The sequence below is a fragment of the Gorilla gorilla genome, chromosome 1, assembly GCF_029281585.2.
Source record: "Gorilla gorilla gorilla isolate KB3781 chromosome 1, NHGRI_mGorGor1-v2.1_pri, whole genome shotgun sequence".
Lineage (NCBI taxonomy): Eukaryota > Metazoa > Chordata > Mammalia > Primates > Hominidae > Gorilla > Gorilla gorilla.
In genome coordinates, this window is record NC_073224.2 from 218,802,491 (window position 1) to 218,828,907 (window position 26,417).

Below are 26,417 nucleotides of genomic sequence, written 5' to 3' on the forward strand. Positions count from 1 at the left end.
AGTCTGTTATTATAGTACATTAAATCAAACAAATCACACCAATGTTTATCTTAAAAGCATTAAGGAGCTTTAGTGAGACATTGTACTATGAGGAGATCCATGTGCTTTTACAAATATTATCAATTAAAAAAATACATCCAAATATTTCCCCCTTATAGTAACTTTGTCAGAATTAAAGCATAATATAGTTGGTTTCAATATAAATTTTTAGTACTAGTAAAGGTGGTTTAATAGGAAAGAGAATTGAAATGGAATATATTTTTGATCCTGTTCCTTTTGCTATGGATGGATACGTTAATTTTTTTCTCTTGACATTTATTATTTTAATTTTTAAGTTATTACTTGAGGTTATAGAATAAAATTAAGAATTTGCTGCCATTATTACTGAATTAACATTTCACTGGACTATTGGCATATCAGAAATTGCTTTCATTATTGATGACTATAAAGAATACCTGGAGAGGAGGAAAAATAGGAGGATGGCGTGGAAGAGATGACAAGAGTCAAGGTGGTGGGAGGGTGTCAAATAATAAAGAAATTGTTCTAATTATTAAGAACCTAATCCTGAGTTTAAGCCATATGTATACTGTGTTTCAAATAATACCATCAAATTTTTATTAATGATGATTTTAAGAATGTCTCTTTAGCATTGTCCATTTATTAACATAGCACCATAAGTGCGTCATGGATGAATTTAATTAATGTTTGGTAACTTAAGGTTTGTGTTATCAGGTGTATTATATAACCATAGCATTTATAATTTGAAGTTGGCAGTCTTGTACAAAGTGTTGGGGGAAAATTGTTTTATTAGGTAAAAATCAGAGTTTGCAATCTGTGGCCCACTGGCTGGCTACCTGTTTTTATAAATAATTTTTGTATTTTTAATGGAGACGGGGTTTCACCATGGTGGCCAGGCTGGTCTCAAACTCCTGACCTCAGGTGATCAACCCACCTTGGCCTCCCAAAGTGGTGGGATTACAGACATGAGCCACTATGCCCAGCCAGAAATACCTCCATTTTTAAAACTATTTCCTTTTTGGTGTTTGTCTTTTTTCCTCAGATAGCTTACCATATCAAACTGCAACATTCTTTAGTTGCTTTCTAGGCCTGAGAATTCACAGCATCTTAATTGGGCTTTGGTGCATGTTTCATAAATCTTCTCAAGCTTATCCCATTTTTTAATTTGTAATTTATGATTTCATTTATAAGTTTTTTGTATATAACTTATAACTTTAACAGATGGCCGAGCTCTCAAGTGTGATGAAAAGAAAGGTTTTTTTTGTTACCAGTTATACTCTGAAGGTCTGGGTGTACTTTATTGTAGTTCCCTGCCCGTGTTGCAGAATACAAATTATTTGATTCAAGAAAGTATTTATGATACATTCTTGGACAATATAATGATGTAATAAATATAATAATAACAACATAAAGGTGAAATTTGTAGCTGTTTGATCAGTTTCACTCAAAGTGGTATTGATTACATTGATTTAAAGTTGGAGGAATGTCTGTTGGAATGAGTCCCTCCCTCCCACCCTCCCTTCCTTCCTTTCTTTCTTTGTTCCTTCCTTACTCCCTCCCTCCCTCCGTTTTTTTTTTTGTTTTTGTTTTTTTTTTTCCTGAGACCCTGTTGCCCAGGCTAGAGTGTAGTGGTGCAATCTCGGCTCACTGCAACCTCTACCTCCTGGGTTCGAGTGATTCTACCACTTCAGCCTCCCGAGTAGCTTGGAATTACTGATGCCCACCACCACGTCTGGCTAACTTTTGTATTTTTTGGTAGAGACAGAGTTTTGCCACGTTGGCCAGGCTGGTCTTGAACTCCTGACCTCAAGTGATCTGCCCATCTCAGCCTCCCAAAGTGCCGAGTTTACTGGCGTGAGCCACTGTGCTCGGCCCTATTGCATATTTTATCCTGCAGTGATTTAAATTAAGATGAAATTCTTGACCAGGCACGGTGGCTCATGCCTGTAATCCCAGCACTTTGGGAGGATGTTTTTCATTGATAGTTAACCATGATTTTTCACTTTGTGAAGTTATTTTTACCGTTAAACTTTGATCTCTTTTTTATCTGAAAATACGTCGACTTATTTCTAGGTACCGTAACTAAATCTCTCCTTAGGTATATTGACAGTCTTCATCTGATTTAGTATAAGCGTGCTTTGACTTGGGTTTATTGGCTGTGGAGAAGGATCTTTTCTTGATACTAGTGAAGAGAGAAGTTTGTCAGGAGTAGTGTCAAAAAGCAGGTTGGGTGGTTTCCATCTTTTGAAGTCATTAAGCAAGATTTGAGGAGTGTGGATGATCCTATATTGCTTTTTTCCTGTCATTGAAAAAGAACGTAGTTTGCCACCCAAGCCCAGCTGTTTTCCTGTGTGGTGCCTGTTTTACTGTTACTGTTGCATAACAATTCTCTTTGTTTGTGTAGATTCCCAGGATAAGCCATACTACTTCTTTTTTTTTTTGTAAGAGATGGGATCTGCCTGGAGAGCAGCCTGGCATAATCATAGCGCATTTCAGCCTTGAACTTCATGGGCTCAAGGGATCCTTCTGCCTCAGACTCATGAGTAGTTGGGACTATAGGCACGTGAAACTGTGCTTGGCAAGCCATACTTTTTTTAAGTCTATTGAACCGGATCATGATGATGAAACATTTTGAGTTTATGACTTCTTTCTTCAATATTCTGGATCCTGGGGTGAGAGTCGTAGAACAGATAAGATGCTTGTCTCACCATGGAGTTCTAATATTATTTTTAAATTACATGCAATAATATTTACTTTTTTTGGTAACAGCATTATTGAGATATAATTCACACACCATAAAATTCAGCCATTAAAATGTACAAATGTACAGTTAACTATATTAAATTATACTTAATATCCAGAGTTGTGCATCCATCACCACAGTTTTAGAATGTTTGGTTTATCTCAAAAAGAAACCCAGGATCCTTTAGCAGTCACCCTCCTTCCTCCCACCTCTCCCTTCAGCTTAGGCAACCACTAACCTACTTTCTGCCTCTATGGATTTACCTATTCTGGACATTTCATATAAGCAGAATCACATGATATACAGTCTTTGGTGATTGGCTTCTTTAACTTACCATAATGTTTTCAAGGTTTATCCGTAATGTACATGTATCAGCACTTTCTTTTTATTGCCAAATAAAATTCCATTGTATTGATATGCCACAATTTGTCCATCTAACAGTTGATGGACATTTATCTCCACTTTTTTGCTATTATATATAATGCTGATGTGAACATTTGTGTACAAGTTTTACATGGACATGCTTTTTATTTTTCTGTTGAATACGTGCCTAGGAGTGCAATTACTGAACCATACGGTGACTCTATTGCTTAACCTTTTGAGGAACTGACTATTCATTTATTTTGGATATATAGTTTCTAAGTTCTGAAAAATGAATGGTTTTTGTAACCTACTGTGTAGAAGACACAGAAAACTTCCATTTACCCTGTTATATTCCTTCAATGATGTCCCTTTGTGGATCAACTCTGCCCCCAACCTCTAGGCCCTGGCAAGCACTGATCTGCTTTCCATTTCTACATTTTTGTCTTAACTAGTATATTATATAAATGGACTTACAGTCTTTTTGAGTCTAGCTTCTCTGCCACTTGCACTCCCTCAGGGACAGGGTCTCACTCTGTTGTCCAGGCAGGAGTGCAGTGAGTCTAGCTTCTTTTACTTAAAATAATTAGCATTTGAGATTCATTCATGTCTTTGTGTTTATTAATAGTTAATTCCTTTTAAATGCCTACTAGTATTCCATTATATGGATGTACCATAGTTTGTCTATTGGCCAGTTGAAGATATTTGACTCATTTCTAGTGTTTTTGGCCATTATGAATGACACTGCTGCAAGCATTTGTGTTCAGGGTTTTGTGTAAATTTAAGTTGTCATTTATGTTGGGTAATACCTATGAGTGGGACTGCTGAGTCATATGGTTAGTGTATGTTTAATTTTATAAGAAACTGCCAAACTGCTTTCCAAAGTGACTATACCATTTTGCACTCTACCAACAATGTGTGAGATTTCCAGTTGCTCTTCATCCTTATCAGCACTCATTATTGTCATTTTTTTATGGTTTCAGTTAGTGTAACAGGTATAGTGATATCTCGTTTTGGTTTTAATTTGCATTAATGATGTTTCATTAAGGAAGTAAAGAGCCTTTTGTGTCTTTATTTGTGACGTGTATATTTTCTTTGATTAGGTGTCATTCATTTAAAACTTTTCCCCATTTGAGGCTAGGCACGGTGGGTCGTGCCTATAATCTCAGCACTTTGGAAGCCTAAGGCAGGAGCATTGCTTGAACTCAGGAGTTTGGGACCAGCCTGGGCAACATAGCGAGACTTCATCTTTACAAAAAATGAAAAGATTAGCTGGGCATGGTGGCACATACCAGTTACAGGTTGAGCTGGGAAGGTTGCTTAAGCCTGGGAGATCAAGGCTGCAGTGAGCCATCATCCTGCAACTGCACTCCAGTGTGGGGCAGCAGAGCAAGACCCTGTCTCTCAAAACAGCAACCACAGCAAACTTTTGCCCATTTGAAAAATATTAGGATGTTGTTGTCTTGTTATTGAGTGTTTAGTTTCTTTCTTCTTCTTCTTCTTCTTCTTCTTTTTTTTTTTTTTTTTTTTTTGAGACAGGGCCTCGCTCTGGTTGCCCAGGCTGGAGTACTGTGGCGTGATCTCTGCTCACTGCAGTCTCCACCTCCTGAGCTCAGGTGATTCTCCCACCTCAACCTCCCAAGTTGTTGGGATTACAGGCTCTAACATGCCTTCCTAATTTTTTGTGTTTTTAGTAGAGATGCAGTTTCGCCATCTTGCCCAGGCTAGTCCTGAACTCCTGGACTCAAGCAGTTCACCCACCTCAGCCTCCTAAAGTGTTGGGATTATGGGAATGAGCCACTGGGCCCAGCCTAGTTTCTTCATGTATCCTAGATACAAATCCTTTATCTTATTTACGTAAGTTTTAAAAGTATTTACCACAGTCTGTATCCTGTCTCTTTGTTCTTATAACAATGTCTTTCACAGTGGAAATGTTTGTAGTTTTGATGATGTTCAGTTTATCAATTTTCTTCTTTTTAAAAAATATTTTGTAGAGACAAGGCCTTGCTTGCTATGTTGCCCAAGCTGGTCTCAAATTCCTGGACTCAAGTGATCCTCCCACCTCGTCCTCCCAAAGTGCTTTGATTACAGGCATGAGCCACTGTGCCTGGTCATATCAATTTTTTTTTTTAAAATACATCATGCTTTTGATGTATTATCTAGGAACTCTTGGCCTAATCCAAGATAACAGTTGTTTCCTCTTGTTGTTTCGTCTAAAAGATTCATAGTTTTCTGTTTTACACTAGATCCACACATTTTGAATTAATTTTTGTACAAAGGGTGAGGTGTTGGTAAAGAGTGTCATTGGTTTGCATATGGTTTTTCAGTTGTTCCAGCACCATTTGTTGAAAAGACTATTTCTCCACTTAATTGCCTTTGCACCTTTGTGAAAAATCGATTCACCACATTTGTGTGGGCCTTCTTACAGGTTTTATATTCTGTTCAGTGATTTGTTTTTATGTCCTTTTGCCAGTACCACACTATCTTGGTTTTCAAGTCTTAATTTTAAGGTTGGAATGTTTTGTCTAATGCCCCCTTCCTTTTGGTTTTTCAAAGTTAAAAACTTCATTTTTCCTATCATAAAAAACAGACATTTTATTTTACCTGAGGTGACATATAGCAATACATCAAATTCATGAGTTACTCCTTTCTTCCTATCTGGACTATGAACAACAGTTTGAGATACTGAGGTAGAGGATATGTCAAGTTGAAGATGCTGTGGATGACTGCGTGTCCTTTTTCCTAGGGATACCTACTGAAAGTGGTTGCATTGTATACAAGTCTGATCATTAGCTGCATCATCTTAGCACACAGCACCTTTTTCGATGAAAAGAGTCTCACTCCTTTTACTCCAGAAAGGAAATACAAAATTGGAAAGATCGTGTATCCTTGATAGAATCTGCACACTATTTGTACAGAATAGTAAAGCCAAACTTAGAAGAATCTCCTCTGACTATTCCATAGTCATGGTTCTTTTATCTATTTATTTTAAAAGTTTATTTTTTGTGGTAAAGTATACATAACACAATATTTACCATTTTAATCATTTTTCGGTGTACAGTTCTGTGGCATTAAGTAAATTCACGTCATGCAGTCATAACCACCATTCATGTTCAAGATTAATCATGATTATTTTTTAACCTAAGTTCTATCACTGAAACTTCTAGCACATTAAAGTTACATTCACTTTTTGAAATTACATTTTAACAATGCTCTAGCATTTCAGGTCAATCAAGGCCTTAACATTTTTGTAAATCTTATAGTTATACCCATAAAAACTTTCAGCCAGTAGTATAACTTCCAGCAAACTTTGACTTTCGTCATATGTGAGTAGCATTCAGTTATTCTTTAAAAGATAGCTTTTTAAAGTCTGCCAAATGTATGTAGCTCACCTATTATTATCCCCATCTATGTCCAGAGAAATTTGGCATATCAGCATGTTTTATTTTGGTTATTATCAAGGCCATTTGAGTGGTTCAGATGTAGGACCCAACTGGAATTGTTAACTTCAACTTGTTTTTGTTACTGATATTTCTTCAAAGTGGGCAATTAAAAAATTGTATAAATTTATGGGGGACAAGTGTAATTTTGTTCAATGGATATACTGCTGTAGTGGTGAAGTCAGGGTTTTCAATGTGTCCATCACTTGAAAAACATATGTTGTACCCATTAAGTAATTTCTCATCATCCCCCTACTCCTTGTGAGTCTTTGTTTTCTGACATTCCACACTCTACCTCCATGTGTATACATTATTTAAATCTCAACAGTAAGTGAGAACATGTGGTATTTGTCTTTCTGAGTTGTTTCACATAAGATCATGGCTTCCAGTTCCATCTATGTTGCTGCAAAAGAATGACCTCATTTTTTTATGGTTGAATAGTATTCCATTGTGTATATATACTACATCTTCTTTATGCAGTCATCTTCTGATGGACACTTAGGTTGATTCTATATTTTTGCTATTGTGCAAGGTGGGCATTTTTGAGGAGAGAGGCTTACTTTGTTGCCTTCTGCCTTTGCTTTGCCGTATGGATTGATTGTATTTGAATCTGAATTGGGCGTTAGAAAACACTGTTAAAGCATATTAGTCTGTTGTAGAACTAAAAATGTGAGGGCATTAGAAACTTCATTTGAAACTTTTGTGAGTGTATCATTCATTTTTGCATATGAATATCATTTTGTCTCACAGAAAATGTGTATGTGTATTTTTATCTTGTGTAGAAATAACAGCGTAGTCAGCAGCCATTTTTGCATAGTCTCTGGCAATATTGTTTTGTTTTTTTTGTTTGTATGTTTCTAAACTTACAGGATATGTTTCTGGGTAAACTTAAAAATGACTAGCAGGAAATCAATTGGCAATATGTGCTGACTTGTATCTGAGTTAATAGAAAATCAGAGCCAGAACAAGGGGTTTTCTGGCTAAGCTCTTTGAGACTAATGTTTCTGGATTTGTTAAAAATCTAATATAGGTCAGGTGTAGTGGCTCATGCCTGTAATCCCAGCACTTTGGGAGGCCGAGGCAAGAGGATTGCTTGAGCCCAGGAGTTTGAGACTAGCCTGGGCAATATAGGGAGACACCATCTCTACCAAAAAATTTAAAGATTAGCTGGGCACGATGGTACACACCTGTAGTCCCAGCTACTCTGGTGAGTGAGGTGAGATCACTTGAGCCCAGAAGGTTGAGGCTGCAGTCAGCTGTGAACCCAACACTATACTCCAAAACAAAACAAAATCTAATATAATGGTTTCTAGTTGTGTACATTCCAGAGATACTAATTGCAAAGATTCAATGATAAAGAATAGTATAGTCTTGCAATTCTAAAATTCCAAGAGCTTGGAAAACTTATTCTTTTTCTTCCATTGGTAAATTTCTGGACAGAAGGGTAGAAGTTTGAATATTCATATATTTTGCTGTAGAGATATTAATGTGTTTGATTAAGGGTGCTGCCTAGATTCTGCTAGGCGTGTTAAGTAATATACATAACCACTGTATTTGCTTTCCAATAGGGTTTTTGGACCTGAATTAACAGCCAGCATTAAATTGAGTTGAAACAGAGTTTAAAATTGGTTAGTTTTATTTCCTTAGATCTCAATGGTAAAAGGTAAGGAGAGCAAAGGAAGAATTGCCCAGGTGAATATTTGGGCTCGAGGGATCCTGTCATCACAGCTTTCTTAGTGGCTGGAACTACAGGTATGCACCACTGTGCCAGGCTCTTTTTAAAAATAGGTTATTTTTTCTTTTGTAGGGGCTATTTACAAAAAGAAATCCTGGCTTGTATTATTATTATTATTATTATTATTATTATTATTATTATTATACTTTAAGTTCTAGGGTACATGTGCACAACGTGCAGGTTTGTTACATATGTATACATGTGCCATGTTGGTGTGCTGCACCCATGAACTCGTCGTTTACATTAGGTATATCTCCTAATGCTGTCCCTCCCCCCTCCCCCCACCTCACGACAGGCCCCGGTGTGTGATGTTCCCTTTCCTGTGTCCAAGTGTTCTCATTGTTCAGTTCCCACCTATGAGTGAGAACATGTGGTGTTTGGTTTTCTGTCTTTGCGATAGTTTTCTGAGAATGATGGTTTCTGTCTTCATCCATGTCCCTACAAAGGACATGAACTCATCCTTTTTTATGGCTGCATAGTATTCCATGGTGTATATTATGTGCCACATTTTCTTAATCCAGTCTGTCATTGATGGGCATTTGGGTTGGTTCCAAGTCTTTGCTGTTGTGAATTGTGCTGCAGTAAACGTATGTGTGCATGTGTCTTTATAGCAGCATGATTTATAATCCTTTGGGTATATGCCCAGTAATGGGGTGGCTGGGTCAAATGGTATTTCTAGTTCTAGATCCTTGAGGAATCACCACACTGTCTTCCACAATGGTTGAACTAGTTTACAGTCCCACCAACAGTGTAAAAGTATTCCTAAGGAAATCCTGGCTTTTTAAAAAAAAAAAAAAAAAATTTTTTTTTTATTATACTTTAAGTTCTAGGGTACATGTACACAACGTGCAGGTTTGTTACATATGTATACATGCGCCATGTTGGTGTGCTGCACCCATTAACTCGTCATTTACATTAGGTATGTCTCCTAATGCTATCCCTCCCCCCTTCCCCCACCCCATGACAGGCCCTGGTGTGTGATGTTCCCCTTCCTGTGTCCAAGTGTTCTCACTGTTCAATTCCCACCTATGAGTGAGAACATGTGATGTTTGGTTTTTTGTCCTTGTGATAGTTTGCTGAGAATGATGGTTTCCAGGTTCATCCATGTCCCTACAAAGGACATGAACTCATCCTTTTTTATGGCTGCATAGTATTCCATGGTGTATATTATGTGCCACATTTTCTTAATCCAGTCTGTCATTGATGGACATTTGGATTGGTTTGAAGTCTTTGCTGTTGTGAATTGTGCCACAGTAAACATACGTGTGCATGTGTGTTTATAGCAGCATGATTTATAATCCTTTGGGTATATACCCAGTAATGGGATGCCTGGGTCAAATGGTATTTGTAGTTCTGGATCCTTGAGGAATCACCACACTGTCTTCCACAATGGTTGAACTAGTTTACAGTCCCACCAACAGTGTAAAAGTGTTCCTATTTCTCCACATCCTCTCCAGCACCTGTTATTTCCTGACTTTTTAATGATCGCCATTCTAACTGGTGTGAGATAATATCTCATTGTGGTTTTGATTTGCATTTCTCTGATGGCCAGTGATGATGAGCATTTTTTCATGTGTCTGTTGGCTGCAAAAATGTCTTCTTTTGAGAAGTGTCTGTTCATATCCTTTGCCCACTTTGTGATGGGGTTGTTTGTTTTTTTCTTGTAAATTTGTTTGAGTTCTTTGTAGATTCTGGATATTAGCCCTTTGTCAGATGAGTAGATTGCAAAATTTTTCTTCCATTCTGTAGGTTGCCTGTTCACTCTGATGGTAGTTTCTTTTGCTGTACAGAAGCTCTTTAGTTTAATTAGATCCCATTTGTCAATTTTGGCTTTTGTTGCCATTGCTTTTGGTGTTTTAGACATGAAGTCCTTGCCCATGCCTGTGTCCTGAATGGTATTGCCTAGGTTTTCTTCTAGGGTTTTTATGGTTTTAGGTCTGACATTTAAGTCTTTAACCCATTTTGAATTAATTTTTGTATAAGGTGTAAGGAAGGGATCCAGTTTCAGCTTTCTACATATGGCTAGCCAGTTTTCCCAGCACCATTTATTAAATAGTGAATCTTTTCCCCATTTCTTGTTTTTGTCAGGTTTGTCAAAGATCAGATGGTTGTAGATGTGTGGTATTATTTCTGAGGGCTCTGTTCTGTTCTGTTGGTCTGTATCTCTGTTTTGGTACCAGTACCATGCTGTTTTGGTTACTATAGCCTTGTAGTATAGTTTGAAGTCAGGTAGTGTGATGCCTCCAGCTTTGTTCTTCTGGCTTAGGATTGTATTGGCAGTGCGGGCCCTTTTTTGGTTCCAGATGAACTTTAAAGTAGTTTTTTCCAATTCTGTGAAGAAAGTTATTGGTAGCCTGATGGGGATGGCATTGAATCTATAAATTACCTTGGGCAGTATGGCCATTTTCACGATATTGATTTTATGAGGCCAGCATCATCCTGATACCAAAGCCTGACAACAACAAAAAAAAGAGAATTTTAGACAAATATCCCTGATGAATATTGATGCAAAAATCCTCAATAAAATACTGGCAAACTGAATCCAGCAGCACATCAAAAAGCTTATCCACAATGACCAAGTGGGCTTCGTCACTGGGATGCAAGGCTGGTTCAACATACACAAATCAATAAATGTAATCCAGCATGTAAACAGAACCAAAGACAAAAACACATGAGTATCTCAATAGATGCAGAAAAGGCCTTTGACAAAATTCAACAGCCCTTCATGCTAAAAACTCTCAGTAAATTAGGTATTAATGGGACGTATCTCAAAATAATAAGAGCTATTTATGACAAACCCACAGCCAATATCATACTGAATGGGCAAAAACTGGAAGCATTCCCTTTGAAAACTGGCGCAAGACAGGGATGCCCTCTCTCACCACTCCTATTCAACATAGTGTTGGAAGTTGGCCAGGGCAGTCAGGCAGGAGAAAGAAATAAAGGGTATTCAATTAGGAAAAGAGGAAGTCAAATTGTCCCTGTTTGCAGATGACGTGATTGTATATTTAGAAAACCCCATCGTCTCAGCCCAAAATCTCCTTAAACTAATAAGCAACTTCAGCAAAGTCTCAGGATACAAAATCAGTGTGCAAAAATCACAAGCATTCTTATATACCAATGACAGACAGAGAGCCAAATCATGAGTAAACTCCCATTCACTATTGCTTCAAAGGGAATAAAATACCTAGGAATCCAACTTACAAGGGATGTGAAGGACCTCTTCAAGGAGAACTACAAACTACTGCTCAACGAAATAAAAGAGGACACAAACAAATGGAAGAACATTCCATGCTCATAGATAGGAAGAATCAATATCGTGGAAAAAAAATTTTTTTTAATAGAGGCAGGGTCTCTTGTGGTCTAGGCTGGAGCTGGCTTGTTTAAATTGGATTTTTTTAATTTTTGAAAAACGTATTTGTGTGGTTCAGAAGTAATGTTAAAAGACTGTAGCTATGGTCAGGTGCGGTGGCTTATGCCTGTAATCCTAGCACTTTGGGAGGCCGAGGTGGGTGGATTGCCTGAGCTCAGGAGTTCGAGACCAGCCTGGGCAACATTGCAAAGCCCCATCTCTACTAAAAATACAAAAAATTAGCCGGCTGTGGTAGCGCATGTCTATAGTCCCAGCTACTTGGGAGGCTGAGTCACAGGAGGCTGAGTCACGAGAATCGCTTGAACCTGGAAGTCAGAGGTTGCAGTGAGCTGAGATTATGCCACTGAACTCCAGCCTGGGTGACAGAGCGAGACTTTGTCTCAAAAAATAAAAAATTAAAAAAAGAAGACTATAGCTATTTCCAAAGTAACTGTATTTTAAACAGTACATGTTTTGAGAAATCCTGTTCGGTATCTTTGTGAAATAGGGTATAGTTTAGAAATTCTGCCATTATTTTATGTATTATAGAAGTTAACTTCCTTTTCTATGTCAGAACTATGTAGAAATAAGAAGTAGAGAAAGCATAAATTGACATTGACATCTTGGCCTAAATAAGAAATAATATAGAAAAAGACCCTTTGCATTATTTTTTTATCTCCTGATATTAGTTGCCTATTTTACCTATAAATCAGTATTTATTTGATGACATTTGTATCCTTGATCTTCCTTTCAATGAGGAAATGATAACTTGAGTCTTTCACTTTAAGAATATTGCTTCTGCTGAACATTAGAGCAGTAGTTTTTCTTGTAGTGGAGTGGGGCAAGGTTTAGGAACGTTCAGCTGGGAATTATAAATGGAACATTAGTGTTTTGGCAGACTGAAAGACAATTTCTGTTTATTTTCACTTCTTCTTTTCTACTTTGTGCAAATCTACCTTTTAAGGAGGTACTGACTGTAAACAACCCCAATGCTAGACATGATTGCCATTGATCAAGAAGGTTTATTTTGAAGAGAGTTCATCCTTCATGAAGTTTCATAAACATTTGTTCTTTAAAATGTATTGGTCCTCTCTTTTCTGCATAAGTAGGAAACATTCGTATCAGTAATACATGTCATGTAATATCCTCATGGATTCTTGGATTTCTCTGATGAAATTTAGTCTTTGCAAGTGTATTTGCCTAGTTGGCATTTGTTGTAGCATGTATGTAGTGAGTACTTTAATAATCAGAGTCTTTAACCATCAAATTATATTTATTTCTGAAATTTGTCTTTTGTTAGTATTCTACTAGAAAAAAGAGGAGAATTTGAAATTTTTTACATTTATATTTCTACTTAGAGTCTTAATTCAGTATTGCATACCATCTATGTAATCTTACTAATAGTTTTGCTTGTACTTCCTAATGATATAAATCACAGCAATTTGAAATACAGAAATATCAAGTGGATGTACTACTGTATTTCAATCATGGGTTATGAAAAATCAGCATGTTCTGGATTATTGTATGTGCATGTTACACTGCTCATTTATTGAATTAGAATTTTAAGTAGCACTATGAAAAGCTGTTTTGCCTGTGTCTTGAGCTCAGAGGGAAAGAAACATCCAATGATTTATGCTTGGAGATACAGAGTTTGATGAGAACTGGTAATAAGCACAATGGCGGGCAGAATTAGGAAGGAAGTATGTTGTAGTGTACAGAGTTTTACATGGGTCATTTCTTTGAATTCAAATTCTGTAGAAAATTTCTGGCAGTTCCTGTCTCATGCTGATTTATTTAGGCTTTTTTTTTTTTTTTGGTAGAGAGGTTTGCTAATTGCAACTTGTTAAACTCCTGTGCTCAAGTGATCCTACCACCTCAGCCTCCCGGAGACTACTCGGCTAATTTAGTAGAGATGAGGTCTTGCTGTGTTGCCCAGGCTTATCTTGAACTCTTGGGGTTTAAGTGATTCTCTCAGTTTGACCTCCAAAAGTGTTGGGATTATAGGCTTGAGCCACTGTGCCCAGCCAGTTATTTTTAGTACAAAGTAAAGGTGGCAGAGTCTCATCATGGGCCTAAAGTTTGGACACTTATTGTATAGTTGTGTTTGTTTTGAGATTCCATGGAATGTTTATCATGGGAAGGCTTTTGAAGAGATTGATTTAGTCATTTTAGGACATTTGAAACATTTGGTTTTTAGTTTTAGTGGAGAAGTATATAACTCATTAATTGTGTGAAAATGCTTAGGTCATTGGTGGAATTTTGTGGTTACAATTTTCTCTAACTATTAAGCATCCATTTTTGAATTCTCTTATCCTTAACTCGCTCTTCTAGAATTCCTAGAGGACCTGTGCAACAACCTCTTGAGGATCGAATCTTCACTCCCGCTGTCTCAGCAGTCTACAGCACGGTGAGTGTCTGAAGGTTGTCAAATTGTGTGTGTGCTTTTGTGTGTGAATCCTTGGTATTAATTATAGGCAGTGTTTGATTGACACATGACAAATTTTTGGCAAAAAGTTCAATAAAATTCTGAATAGAATGACAGGCCCTTTCCATATCATCTTAATCTAAGAAATGGAGTGAAACAGATACTGTGTTAAGATAGAGAGACCTGTCTTATTTTTCCTTTCTGTAAATATTAACCTCTGGCCTTATTATTATTATTATTATTATTTTTTATTTTTATTATTTTGAGACAGAGTTTCACTGTGTCACCCAGGCTGGAGTGCAGTGGTGTTATCTTGGCTCATTGCAACCTCTGCCTCCTGGGTTCAAGCAATTCTCCCTCCTCAGCCTCCTGAGTAGCTGGGACTACAGGCACGTGCCACCACACCTGGCTAATTCTTGCATTTTTAGTACAGATGGGGTTTCACCGTGGTGGCCAGGCTGGTCTCAAACTCCTGACCGCGGGTGATCCACCTGCCTTGGCCTCCCAACGTGCTGGGATTATAGGCAGCTTTGTATTCTTTTTGGACTCTTGAGTTTTATTTTCTTTCTGGATTTTTTTTCTTAAAAATTTTATCAGTTCTACATTTTCTAAACTTTAAATTTTTTAAGTTTTACTTTTTATTCTCCTTGATTACATATTTTCAAAATGCTGAAAGTTTAGAAGAGTGAACACTTTTTTTTAAAATTTTGAGATGGAGTTTTGCTCTTGTTGCCAGGCTGGAATGTAACGGTGTGATCTCAGCTCACTGCAACCTCTGCCTTCCCGGTTCAAGTGATTCTCCTGCCTCAGCCTCCCAAGTAGCTGGGATTATAGGCGTGTGCCACCATGCCCTGCTAATTTTGTTCTTTTAGTAGAGACAGAGTTTCACCATGTTGGTTGGTCTCGAACTCCTGACCTCAAGTGATCCACCACCTCAGCCCCTCAAAGTGCTGGGATTACAGGCCTGAGCCACTGTGCCTGGCCATGAACACTGTTTTTAACAGAAGGAAATTTAATTTTTTTTCATTTTTAAGAGATCGGGTCTCACTCTGTCACCCAGGCAGGAGTGCAGTGGCATGATTATGGATTACTGCAGCCTTGAACTCCTGGCCTCAAGTTATCCTCCTGCCTCAGCCTCCCAAGTAATTGGGACTACAGTCACATGCTACTGTGCATGCTAATTAAAAAATTTTTTTGGCTGGGCACGGTGGCTCATGCCTGTAATCCCAGCACTTTGGGAGGCCGAGGCAGGTGGATCACGAGGTCAGGAGATCGAGACCATCCTGGCTAACACAGTGAAACCCCGTCTCTATTAAAAATAGAAAAAATTAGCCGGACATGGTGGCGGGCGCCTGTAGTCCCAGCCACTCAGGAGGCTGAGGCAGGAGAATGGCGTGAACCCAGGAGGCGGAGCTTGCAGTGAGCTGAGATCGCGCCACTGCACTCCAGCCTGGGCGACAGAGCGAGACTCCGTCTCAAAAAAAAAAAAAAATTTTTTTGGTAGAGGCAAGGTTTTATGATGTTGCTCAGGTTGGTCAGACTCCCGAGCTCAAGCAGTCCTCCTGCCTCCACCTCCCAAAGTGCTGGGATTATAGACATGAGCCATTATGCCCAGCCCATTTCATTTTTTATATTAGATGATTCAAATTCATAAATGAAGGGAAAATAATTATTTTGAGGATTCTTACTTGGTTGAGCAGGCTGGTTTCAAATTCCTGGGCTCAAGTGATCCACCCACCTTGGCCTACGAAAGTGCTGGGATTACAGGCGTGAGCCACCATGCCCAGCCATATGAAAGAAAATTTAAAAGTTAGAGGATGAAGCTAATAATATTAGAAGTAAATTTTAGGTGTTTTACAGTGAACCTAAGGTAATTTAGGGGAATTAGGGAGTGAAACCTATCTTTTAAATATTTCGGTTCAACATACCATTTATTCCTGTGGATATAGATAGGATACCTTAAAAGGACTCATAGTCTACTGAGGGAGATAAGAAAATAAATAATTCTAATATAAAGTGATATGATAGAGAAGTGATTCCTATTATTTTGGGTTGTGAATCACTTTTAGAATCTGAAAATGGTTGTAATGCTCTCTCTTTCAAGAGGCACATATACACAGTGTTTACATATAATTTCAGAGTTTCCCAGATGTCCATCAGGCCATTTATTTTTTTCTTTTCTTTTTTTTTTTGGAGAAGGAATCTCACTCTGTTGCCCAGGCTGGAGTGCCGTGGCTCGATCTTGGCTCACTACAACCTCTGCCTCCTGGTTCAAGTGATTCTCCTGCCTCAGCCTCCTGAGTAGCTGGGATTACAGGTGCACATCACCACACCTGGCTAATTTTTGTATTTTTAGTAAAGATGTGGTTTCACCATATTGGCCAGGCTGATCTCGAACTCCTGACCTCAAGTGATCTGCCCACCTTGACCTTCCAATATGCTGGGATTACAGGTGTGAGACACTGCGCCCCACCTCATCAGTCCATTTCTAAGCTCCAGATTAAGAACCTTTGATTAGAGACAGAAACATGTTAATTGCATGCGAAAGGAAGAGGTGACTTCATTGAGAAAGTGACACTTAAAGCAGAAGATGCAAGGCTTCTGTAGGTAGAGAAAGGAAGGCAAAGCCTTCTAGGAAGTGAAGATCCAGAGGCGTGGTTAATGGAATGGCCAGTAGTCAGTTCACTATGACATAATATGAAGTGAAATAAAGAGTATGTAGGTTGGTTGGGGGGGGTTTTAAGCTGATCTTTGTATATTTGGAAATTAACCAGGCATGGTGGCATGTGCCTGTAGTCCCATGTACTTTAGAGGCTGAGTCAAGAGGATCACTTGAGGCCAGGAGTTAAAGGCTGCAGTGAGCTTTGATCAAACCTCTATGCTCCAACCTGGGTGACAGAGTGAGACCCTCAAAAAAAAAAAAAAAAAAAAAAAGAGTATCATGTAGGTAATGGATATTTTTCTTGGTCTGTCTGAAGGCTCAGTAACACCTATTGTAGATCAATTAATTATTTCTGCAGCCCCATTCACTCTTAGAATTGACCCAGTTTCTGTTATAAATTATCTGGTCACCCTAATCATTAGGAACCTTCAGTTCATTGAAAAATAACATTTTGAATAACACTTTGAAAAATAACGTTTGGGCCGGGCGCGATGGCTTACTCCTGTAATCCCAGCACTTTGGGAGACCAAGGCAGACGGATCACGAGGTCAGGAGATTGAGACCATCCTGGCCAACATGGTGAAACCCCATCTCTACTAAAAATACAAAAATTAGCTGGGTGTGGTGGCGTGAACCTGTAGTCCCAGCTATTCGGGAGACTGAGGCAGGACAATTGCTTAAATCCAGGAGGCAGAGGTTGCAGTGAGCCAAGATCGCGCCACTCCAGCCTGGCGCCAGAGTGAGACTGTCTCAAAAGAAAAGAAAAATAACCTTTGGCTGATTGTGCTGTCTTCTACCTGTAATCTCAGCACTTGGGGAGGCCAAGGCGGGAAGATTGCTTGAACCTAGTAGTTTGATACCAGCCTGTGCAACATAATGAGACCCCATCTCAACAAAAAATAAAAAAAACTAGCCAGGCATGGTGGTGCGAGCCTGTAATTTTAGGTAGTTGGGAGACCGAGGCAGGAGAATCACTTGAGCCCAGGAGGTCGAGGCTGCAGTGTGATACATGATTGCGCCTCTGAATTCCAGCCTGGACAGTAGAGCAAAATCCTGTGTCTTAAGAAAAAAAGAAAACTTAAAATATTTTTTTCTGGCACAACCTTTCTCTAGGTCTTAGTTTTTTATAGTTTTTTCAAAAAGTACTATGCAAAAGAACAGCATCATTGTCAGAATCCCTCTTAAAATACGATAATGTTTTCTAATTACCTAAGTATACTTTCACCATTTAATTATTATTTTTAAATTAAGATAAGTAAAAGAAAATGAAAACTTCTAGTAATCCTGAGTGATTTATGGAGGCAAATACTATAACCATTTTTGGAGTGTAGTTTGTCTTTCTTGTCTTTTTTTTAGAACCTATGCTTTATTCTGTCACTTTATCTCATATCAGCTTTTTGTATGCCATTCCTTAGATAACATTTCTTAAATAATAAATGGTTATATATTGTTTATTATAAGAATTTAATCACTCAGCATTGAATACTTAAGCTTAAGCTTTTACTGTGTGTCATGCAGTGGTCTAGGTGTTCAGGATATGGTAATGGAGCAACACAGACCCTCAGCCCTCATGGATATTACATCTTTATGGGATAAGAAGACAGCAAACAAATATATATACAGTATACTATTGGGTTTGAGTAAGTAACTTGATGAGAATAAAGCAGGATAAAGGGATAGAGAATGACTGGCCATTCCACCTTAACTAATTCTCTCAGGGAAAGTCTCTCTGAAAAGGTGGCAATTAAGCTGAAACTGAAGATTTCTAGGAAAAAAAAAATTTGTGGTAGAAGGAACATCAGTGCAGAGGCCCAGAGATAGGAGTGAGCTCAATGTAGTCTTAGAAATGGAAGAAAGCCAGTGTGGCTGGAATGGAGGGAGGTTGGATTTGAGACATCAGATTATGTGGACTGGTATGGTTTGGCTTTGTGTCCTTACTCAAATCTCATGTCGAATTGTAATCCCCAACAAGTCAGGGGAGGGACCTGGTGGGAGGTGATTGGATCATGGGGGCAGATTTTCCCCATGCTGTTCTTGTGATAGTGAATGATTTTTCATGAGATCTGATGGTTCAAAGGTGTGGCACTTCTCCCCTTGCTCTCTCTCTCTCTCTCCTGCCATCATGTAAGACGTGCCTTGCTTCTTCTTCGTTTTCTACCATTATTGTAAGTTTCTTGGGGCCTCCCCAGCCATGTGGAACTGTGAGTCAGTTAAACCTCTTTTTTTTCTTTCTTTCTTTTTTTTTTTTTTAAATTACACAGTCTCAGGTAGTTCTATAGCAGTGTGAGAATGGACTAATACATGGACATTACAGACCATGGTAAAGATTTTGGATTTTAATCTAGATATAATAGAAAGCCAGTGGAGGATTAAGAGGAGTAGGTGTGAATTTACTTTTAAAAGGTCAATGTGGCTGCTGTATGGAGAATAGACTGTGTGATGTGGACATGTGGTGGTGATTGAAATGGGAGTAAGGAGAAGTAAAGTCAGTAGAATATGTTGATGTCTTGGATGTGGGATGTGAGAGAAAAGAGTAAAGGTGGTGTCGTAGATCTTGGTTTGGGCAACTGAGTGGTCCTATTTGTGGAGATGAATACTGAATGAGGAACGAGTATTTTGTTGAAAAAACCTGAGTTATAAAACCTCATAAATGAGGACATGTAATTCTGTAATTTTATTACTTTGGAGAATAGATCATCCAAATCCTGTGAGCAACAGCACACTGCCTGTCATGCAGTTTACATGAAATATTTGAATCTAAGCTTTTGAATGTATTTTTTTAGTTTGATCTAATTTGATTTTTACTATTTAAAACTACTGTCATATTTGTAGTCCTTTGATCAGTTTTAAAAAATCGAGACCAGGCATGGTGGCTCAAACGTGTAATCCCAGCACTTTGGGAGGCTGAGGTGGGTGGATCACTTGAGCTCAGGAGTTTGAAACCAGTCTGGGCAACATGGTGAAACCCTGTCTCTATTAGAAAAAAAAAAAAAAAAAAAAAAAGTGTGTGTGTGGCTGGGTGTGGTGGCTGACGCCTGTAATCCTAGCACTTTGGCATGCCAAGGAGGGAGGACTGCTCGAGCCCAGGAACTTGAGACCAGCCTGGGCGACAGAGTGAAACCGTTGTCTCCAAAAAAAAAAAATGTGTTTGTGTATATATTATGTTTTATGCCTATTCTGGAAGAAAGGTTTTTAGGCAGCTAAAAGTTACCTTAAAGTGTGATAGTCTCCACTTTTTATTTATTTATTTATTTAACAGAGTCTCACTCTGTCGTCTAGGTCAGAGAGTAGTGGCATAATTACAGCTCATTGAAGCCTTGAACTCCTGAGTTCAAGTGAACCTCCTACATCAGCTTCCTAAATAGCTGAGTAACTAGGATTACAGGCACAAGCCACCGTGCCCAGCTAATTTTTTAAACTTTTTAACAGAGACAGAGCCTTGCTATGTTGCCCAGGCTGGTCTCAAACTCTTGGCTTCAATTGATCCTCTCACCTCAGCCACTCAGAGTGCTGGGATTATGGTGTGAGCTGCTGCATCCTGCCGGTTTCCCCTTTTTTGTTGTTTTTTTGTTTGTTTTGAGGTGGAACCTTGCTCTGTCACCCAGGCTGAAGTGCAGTGATGCATTCTTGGCTCACTGCAACCTCCATCTCCTGGGTTCAAGTGATTCTTCTGCCTTAGCCTCCTGAGTAGCTGGTATTACAGGCACGTGCCACCACACCTGACTGATTTTTGTATTTTTTAGTAGAGAAGGAGTTTCGCCATGTTGGCTGTGCTGGTCTTGAACTCCTGATGTCAAGTGATCCACCCGCCTTGGCCTCCGAATATGCGGGGATTATGTCATGAAGTAAAAGTTAACCCTCAGTTCACCTCCTACTGCCTTAGCATATGGTGTCCATATGTCACTTTCATTGAGTTGGTTAAATTCCTTGAAAGGCTCCTGGCCAGTCTCAAAATTACACAAAGATTATGCTTTTTGTATCTGGTATGCAGGCTTTTTACACTAATGCCCGTCATTTTACATAATAGGGATTTGCTGATAATCAAAGAAGCATTAAAAGTCGGACTTGGCCAGGCACGGTGGCTCACACTTGTCATCCCGGTACTTTGGGAGGCCAAGGTGGTGGGAAGATTGCTTGAGCTCAGGAGTTTGAGACCAGCCTGGGCAACATGGTGAGACCGTGTCTCTGTATTTTTAAAAAATTAAGAAAAAAAAGTTGGGGCTGTGTGTGGTTGGCTCACTCCTGTGATCCCAGCACTTTGAGAGGCTGAGGCGGGTAGATCACTTGAGGTCAGGAGTTCGAGACCAGCTTGGCCAACATGGCGAAACACCGCCTCTACTAAAAATACAAAAAATTAGCTGGGCATGGTGGCGTGAGCCAGTAATCCCAGCTACTTGGGAGGCTGAGACATGAGAATTGCTTGAACCCGGGAGTCAGGGGTTGCAGTGAACCGAGATGCACCACTGCACTCCAGCTTGGGCAATAGAGCAAGGCTCTGTTTCAAAAAAAAAAAAAAAAAAATTGGACTCATCTTCTGGAATGTGTTCATGTTACATTTAGTCTAGTTATTTTGTATTTGTTTATTTTAACCTGGTTTATGTAAGTTTGCCCTGGGAACATTTATCAGATATGAGAGAGAAGCTTATGTCGTTATTCCTTATTAGCCATAATTGAGTGATTGATCATATGAACAAAAAAAGAATCAAGCACATATATATATATATATATATTTTGAGATGGAGTCTCACTCTGTCGCCCAGGCTGGAGTGCAGTGGTGCGATCTTGGCTCACTGCAACCTCCGCCTCCCAGGTTCAAGTGATTCTCCTACCTCAGCCTCCTGAGTAGCTGGGAGTACAGGTGTGCACCATCCATGCCCAGCTAATTTTTTGTATTTTTAGTAGAGACGGGGTTTCACCATGTTGGCCATGATGGTCTTGATCTCTGGACCTTTTGATCCACCCACCTCGGCCTCCCGAAGTGCTGGGATTACAGGCGTGAGCCACCACGCCCAGCCCAAGTACATATTTTTAAAAGGTCTAGTGAGAGCTGCATATGTTAAATGGGGGAGGGAGAATGTCAAAACTAAAGAAACATAGGTTAATTTGAAATATTAATTGATAACTTTCTTATATTGGCCTGCCTCTGCAGTATAAACTGTGGAATTTTACTATGTTCTATAATTTTGTCGTATATATATTTTACTTAGAGAAATTAGATTTTATGACTATCAGGCTAGTATTTTTAATATAATTGCAGAGATGAACTTAATGATAGAATAATGACATTACTAAAAGAAGGAGAAATTTATATTCTGTGAGGTTGGAAGGGTTATCTTAGTAACTGCTTATGAAAAATTCACGGCTGGGCCCGGTGGCTTATGCCTGTAATCCCAGCACTTTGGGAGGCTGAGGTGGGCAGATCACGAAGTCAGGAGTTTGAAATCAGCCTGACCAACATGGTGAAACCCTATCTCTACTAAAAATATAAAAATTAGCCGGGCATGGTGGCGCACACCTGTAATCCCAGCTACTCAGGAGGCTGAGGCAGGAGAATTGCTTGAACCCTGGAGGCAGAGGTTGCGGTGACCTGAGATGGCGCCATTGCACTTGAGCCTGGGCAACAGAGTGAGACCCTGTCCCCTCCAAAAAAAATAAATAAAGGAAGGAAGAAATTCCTATAAATTATTTAAATTACTTCTTAATAAATAGCTCTTTTTTTTTCTTTTTTTTGAGACGGGGTCCTCCCCTCTTGCACAGGCTGGAGTACAGTGGCATGATTTTAGCTGACTACAGATAATTCCTCTTCAATGCCATAAAATTTATTTTCTTCTTTCTCTCTCTCTTTTTTTTTTTGTTGAGACAGTGTCTCTCTGTGTTGCCCATGGTGGAGTGCAGTCGCACGATCATGTCTCACTGCAGCCTTAAACTCCTGGGCTCAGGCTATCCCTCCTCCCTTAGCTTTCCAAGTAGCTAGGACTACAGGCATGCATCACCATGCCTGGCTAATTTTTTTTTTTTTTTTTTAGATGGAGTCTTACTCTGTCACCGAGGCTGGACTGCAGTGGCACCGTGTTGGCTCACTGCAACCTTTGTTTCCTGGGTTCAAGGAATTCTCTTGCTTCGGCCTCCCGAGTAGCTGGGATTACAGGCACCCACCACCACGCCTGGCTAGTTTTTATATTTTTGGTAGTGACGGGGTTCACCATGTTGGCCAGGCTGGTCTCGAACTCCTGACCTCAGGTGATCCACCTGCCTCGGCCTCCCAAAGTGCTGGGATTACAGGAGTGAGCCACTGCACCCGGGCCATGCCTGGCTAATTTTTAAAATTTTTGTAGAGATGAGATCTTGTGTTGCCCAGGCTGGTCTCTAATGTCAGGGCTCAAGCAATTCTCCTGCCTCAGCCTTCTAAAGTGCTGGGATTACAGGCATGAGCCACCATGCCCAGCTATGCCATAAAATTTCATGAGTTTTTTTTTTTTCTTTTGAGACAGGGTCTTACTGTGTCATCCAGGCTGGAGTGTAGTAGCTCAGTCATGGCTCGCTGCAGCCTCAACCTTTTAGGCTCAAGAGATCCTCTTGCCTTAGCCTCCCAAGTAGCCAGGACTACAGATGTACATCATGACTCCTGGCTAATTAAAAAGCATTTTTTTTTTTTTTTTCCTGTAGAGACAAGGTCTCACTATGTTGCCCAGGCTGGTCTTGAACTCCTGAACTCAAGCAATTTTCCTGCTTGAGCCTCCTAAAGTGTTGGGATTATAGGTGTGAGCCACTGCTCCTGGCCTCATGATACATTTAGCCATTTTATATTTTATAAAATCTTGATTCTCTTACCCTAAAGCTTTGTTTAATCTAATTAGAGAACCATGCTTTTATTTCTTTTGCCAGGCCACTGTTGAGTATTTGCCAGGTCACTATTGAGTAGGCTAGGATTTCAGTGGAGATACGTCGCCAGAGACAAAAGTTTAGCTTGGGTTGATCAATATTCTTTAGGCAATGGTGTCCAGCCAGATGTAAATCTCTTTGATTGTCCTATCATCTAGCACAGATGGCAAATATATCATTTAAACTAAAGATTTATTTATACTTTTTTTAGAAGAATCGTTTATCTTTACATCTCTGCTTTTAAAAATTGATACTTAATAATTATTTGTGGGATACATGTGCTATTTTATTTATTTCTTTGAGACGGAGTCTCACTGCGTTGCCCAGGTTGGAGTGCAATGGCATGATCTCAGCTTACTGCAGCCTCCACCTCCTGGGTTCAAGCGATTCTCCTGCCTCAGCCTCCATAGTAGCTGGGACTACCGGTGCACGCCACTATACCCGGTGAATTTTTGTATTTTTAGTAGAGACGGGGTTTCACCATGTCGGCCAGGCTGGTCTCGAACTCCTGACCTCAAGTGATCCACCTGCTTTGGCCTCCCAAAGTGTTGGGATTACAGGCATGAGCCACTGTGCCCAGCCACGTGTGTTATTTTGATGCATGCAAGTAATGTGTGGTGGTCAAATCTGGGTAATTAGGATATTTATCACCTCAAATATTTATCTTTTGTGTTAGAAACATTTGAAATCTTCTAGCTATTTTGAAATATACAACAAACGAATGTTAACTATAGTTGCCCTACTCTGCTAACACTAGAACTTATTCCTTTTATTTAACTGTATGTTTGTACTCATTAACCAACCAGTCTTCATATGTCTCACCACCGTTCCATGCTTCCCAGCCTCTGGTAACCATCATTCTACTCTGTACCTACATGAGATGAATTTTTTTTTAACTCCCACATAGGAGTAAAGACATGATATTTTTCTTTCTTTGCTTGGCTTATTTCATGTAACATCATGACCTCCTCTTCCATTTCTGTTGTTGCAAATGGACGTGGTTGAGTGATATTTCATTGTGTATATATGACACATTTATATTATCCATTATTCTGTTGATGGATACTTACATTGATCCACATCTTGGCTATTGTGAATAGTGCTACAGTAAACACAGGTGGCAGCTATCTCTGCACTGAATTCATTAATAAATAAATGAATGCTATAAATTCTAAATGCTGTGGAATTCACTTATAATTTTAATGCACTGATTTCCTTTCTTTTGGATATGTACCCAGCAGTGGGATTGCTGGATCATATGGTAGATCTATTGTAGTTTTTTCACGAACCTTTATACTGTTCTCCTTAGTGGCCTTACTAACTTATGTTCCCAGCAGCAGTGCGAGCATTCTCCTTTCTCTGCTTTCTCGGCAGTGTCTTTTTGTTTTTGTTTTTTTTTTTTTTGAGACGGAGTTTTTGCTATTGTTGCCCTGGCTGGAGTGCAATGATGTGATCTTGGCTCATCACAACCTCCGCCTCCTGGGTTCAAGCGATTCTCCTGCCACAGCCTCCTGAGTATCTGGGATTACAGGCATGCGCCACCACGCCTGGCTAATTTTGTATTTTTCGTAGAGATAGGGTTTCTCCGTGTTGGTCAGCCTGGTCTCGAATTCCCAACCTCAGGTGATCCGCCCACCTTGGCCTCCCAAAGTGCTGGGATTACAGGTGTGAGCCACCACGCCCGGCCCGTTTTTTTTTTTGTATTTTTAATAATAGCCACTTTAACTGGAGGGAGATGAAATCTCATTGTGGTTTTCGTTTGTGTTTCCCTGATGATCAGTGATATTGAGCACTTTTCATATACTTGTCAGCCATTTGTATATCTTCTTTTGAGAAATGTCTGTTTAGATCATTTGTCCTTTTTTTTTCTTTTTTTTTTTTCTAGACAGGGCCTCGCTCTGTTGCCCAGGCTGGAGGACAGTGGTGCAATCCTGACTCACTGCAGCCTCAACATCCTGGGCTCGAGTGATCCTCCTGCCTCAGCTTCCTGAGTAGCTGGGACTACAAGCATGCTGCCTCCACACCAGGCCAATTTATTTATTTATTTTTGTAGCTATGGGATCACACTATGTTGCCCAGGATGATCTTGAATGCCTGGGCTCAAGCAGTCCTCCTATCTTGACCTCCCGGAGTGCTGGGATTACAGATGTGAGCCACTGTGCCTGGCTCTGCCTGCCCATTTTTAAATTGGATTTTTTTTCTTCTTTTCTTTTTGCTGTTGAGTTGTGTTTCTTATATAGTTTGGCTGTTAATCAATTGTCAAATGTATAGTTTGCATATATTTTCTCCCGTTCTGTAAGTTGTCTCTTTACTCTGTTGACTGTTTCCTTAAATGTGCAGAAACTTTTTAATTGGATATAATCCCATTTCTCTAGTTTTGCTTTTTTCTCTTTTTAGATTTTACCCAAAAGAAAAATCTTTTTTCAGACCAATGTTCTGAAGCATTTCCCTGATGTTTTCTTGTATTCGTTTCATGGTTTCAGATCTTAACATTTAAATATTTAATCCATTTTGGTTTGATTTTGGTTTATGGTTAGAGATAGGGATCTAGTTTCATTTCTCTGCATGTAGATATCCAGTTTTCCCAGCACTGTTGATTGAGGAGACTGTCCTTTCTCCTGTGTATATTCTTGGCACCCTTAAAAAAATGAATTGGCTGTAAATAAATGGATTTGTTTCTTGATTCTCTGTTGTCTTCCATTGGTCTGTGTTTTTAGTCCAGTATCATGCTGTTTTGGTTACTGTAGCTGTGCAGCATATTTTGAAGTTAGGTAGTATCATGTCTCTAGTTTATTTTTTT

General features: G+C 39.3%; 1 protein-coding gene across 37 annotated transcripts in view; it reads left to right on the top strand.

Annotated features, from left to right (window-relative positions):
• The window catches only part of EIF4G3 (eukaryotic translation initiation factor 4 gamma 3), a 365,343-nt gene that overhangs the window by 75,621 nt on the left and 263,305 nt on the right, over positions 1-26,417 (top strand). For 35 of the 37 annotated variants that reach the window (XM_063702106.1, XM_031011513.3, XM_055386789.2 and 32 more), the window contains one exon: positions 13,980-14,055. The exons of 1 other annotated variant lie outside the window; for it this stretch is intronic. Coding sequence is in view for 27 of the 36 variants with exons in the window: in XM_031011513.3 (XP_030867373.3) it covers positions 13,980-14,055 (76 nt within the window). In the remaining 9 variants the exon portion in view is untranslated. Of the gene's footprint in view, positions 1-5,988; positions 6,005-13,979; positions 14,056-26,417 lie in introns of those variants that run through there. One more of the 37 variants, XM_055386903.2, reaches the window with a different exon arrangement.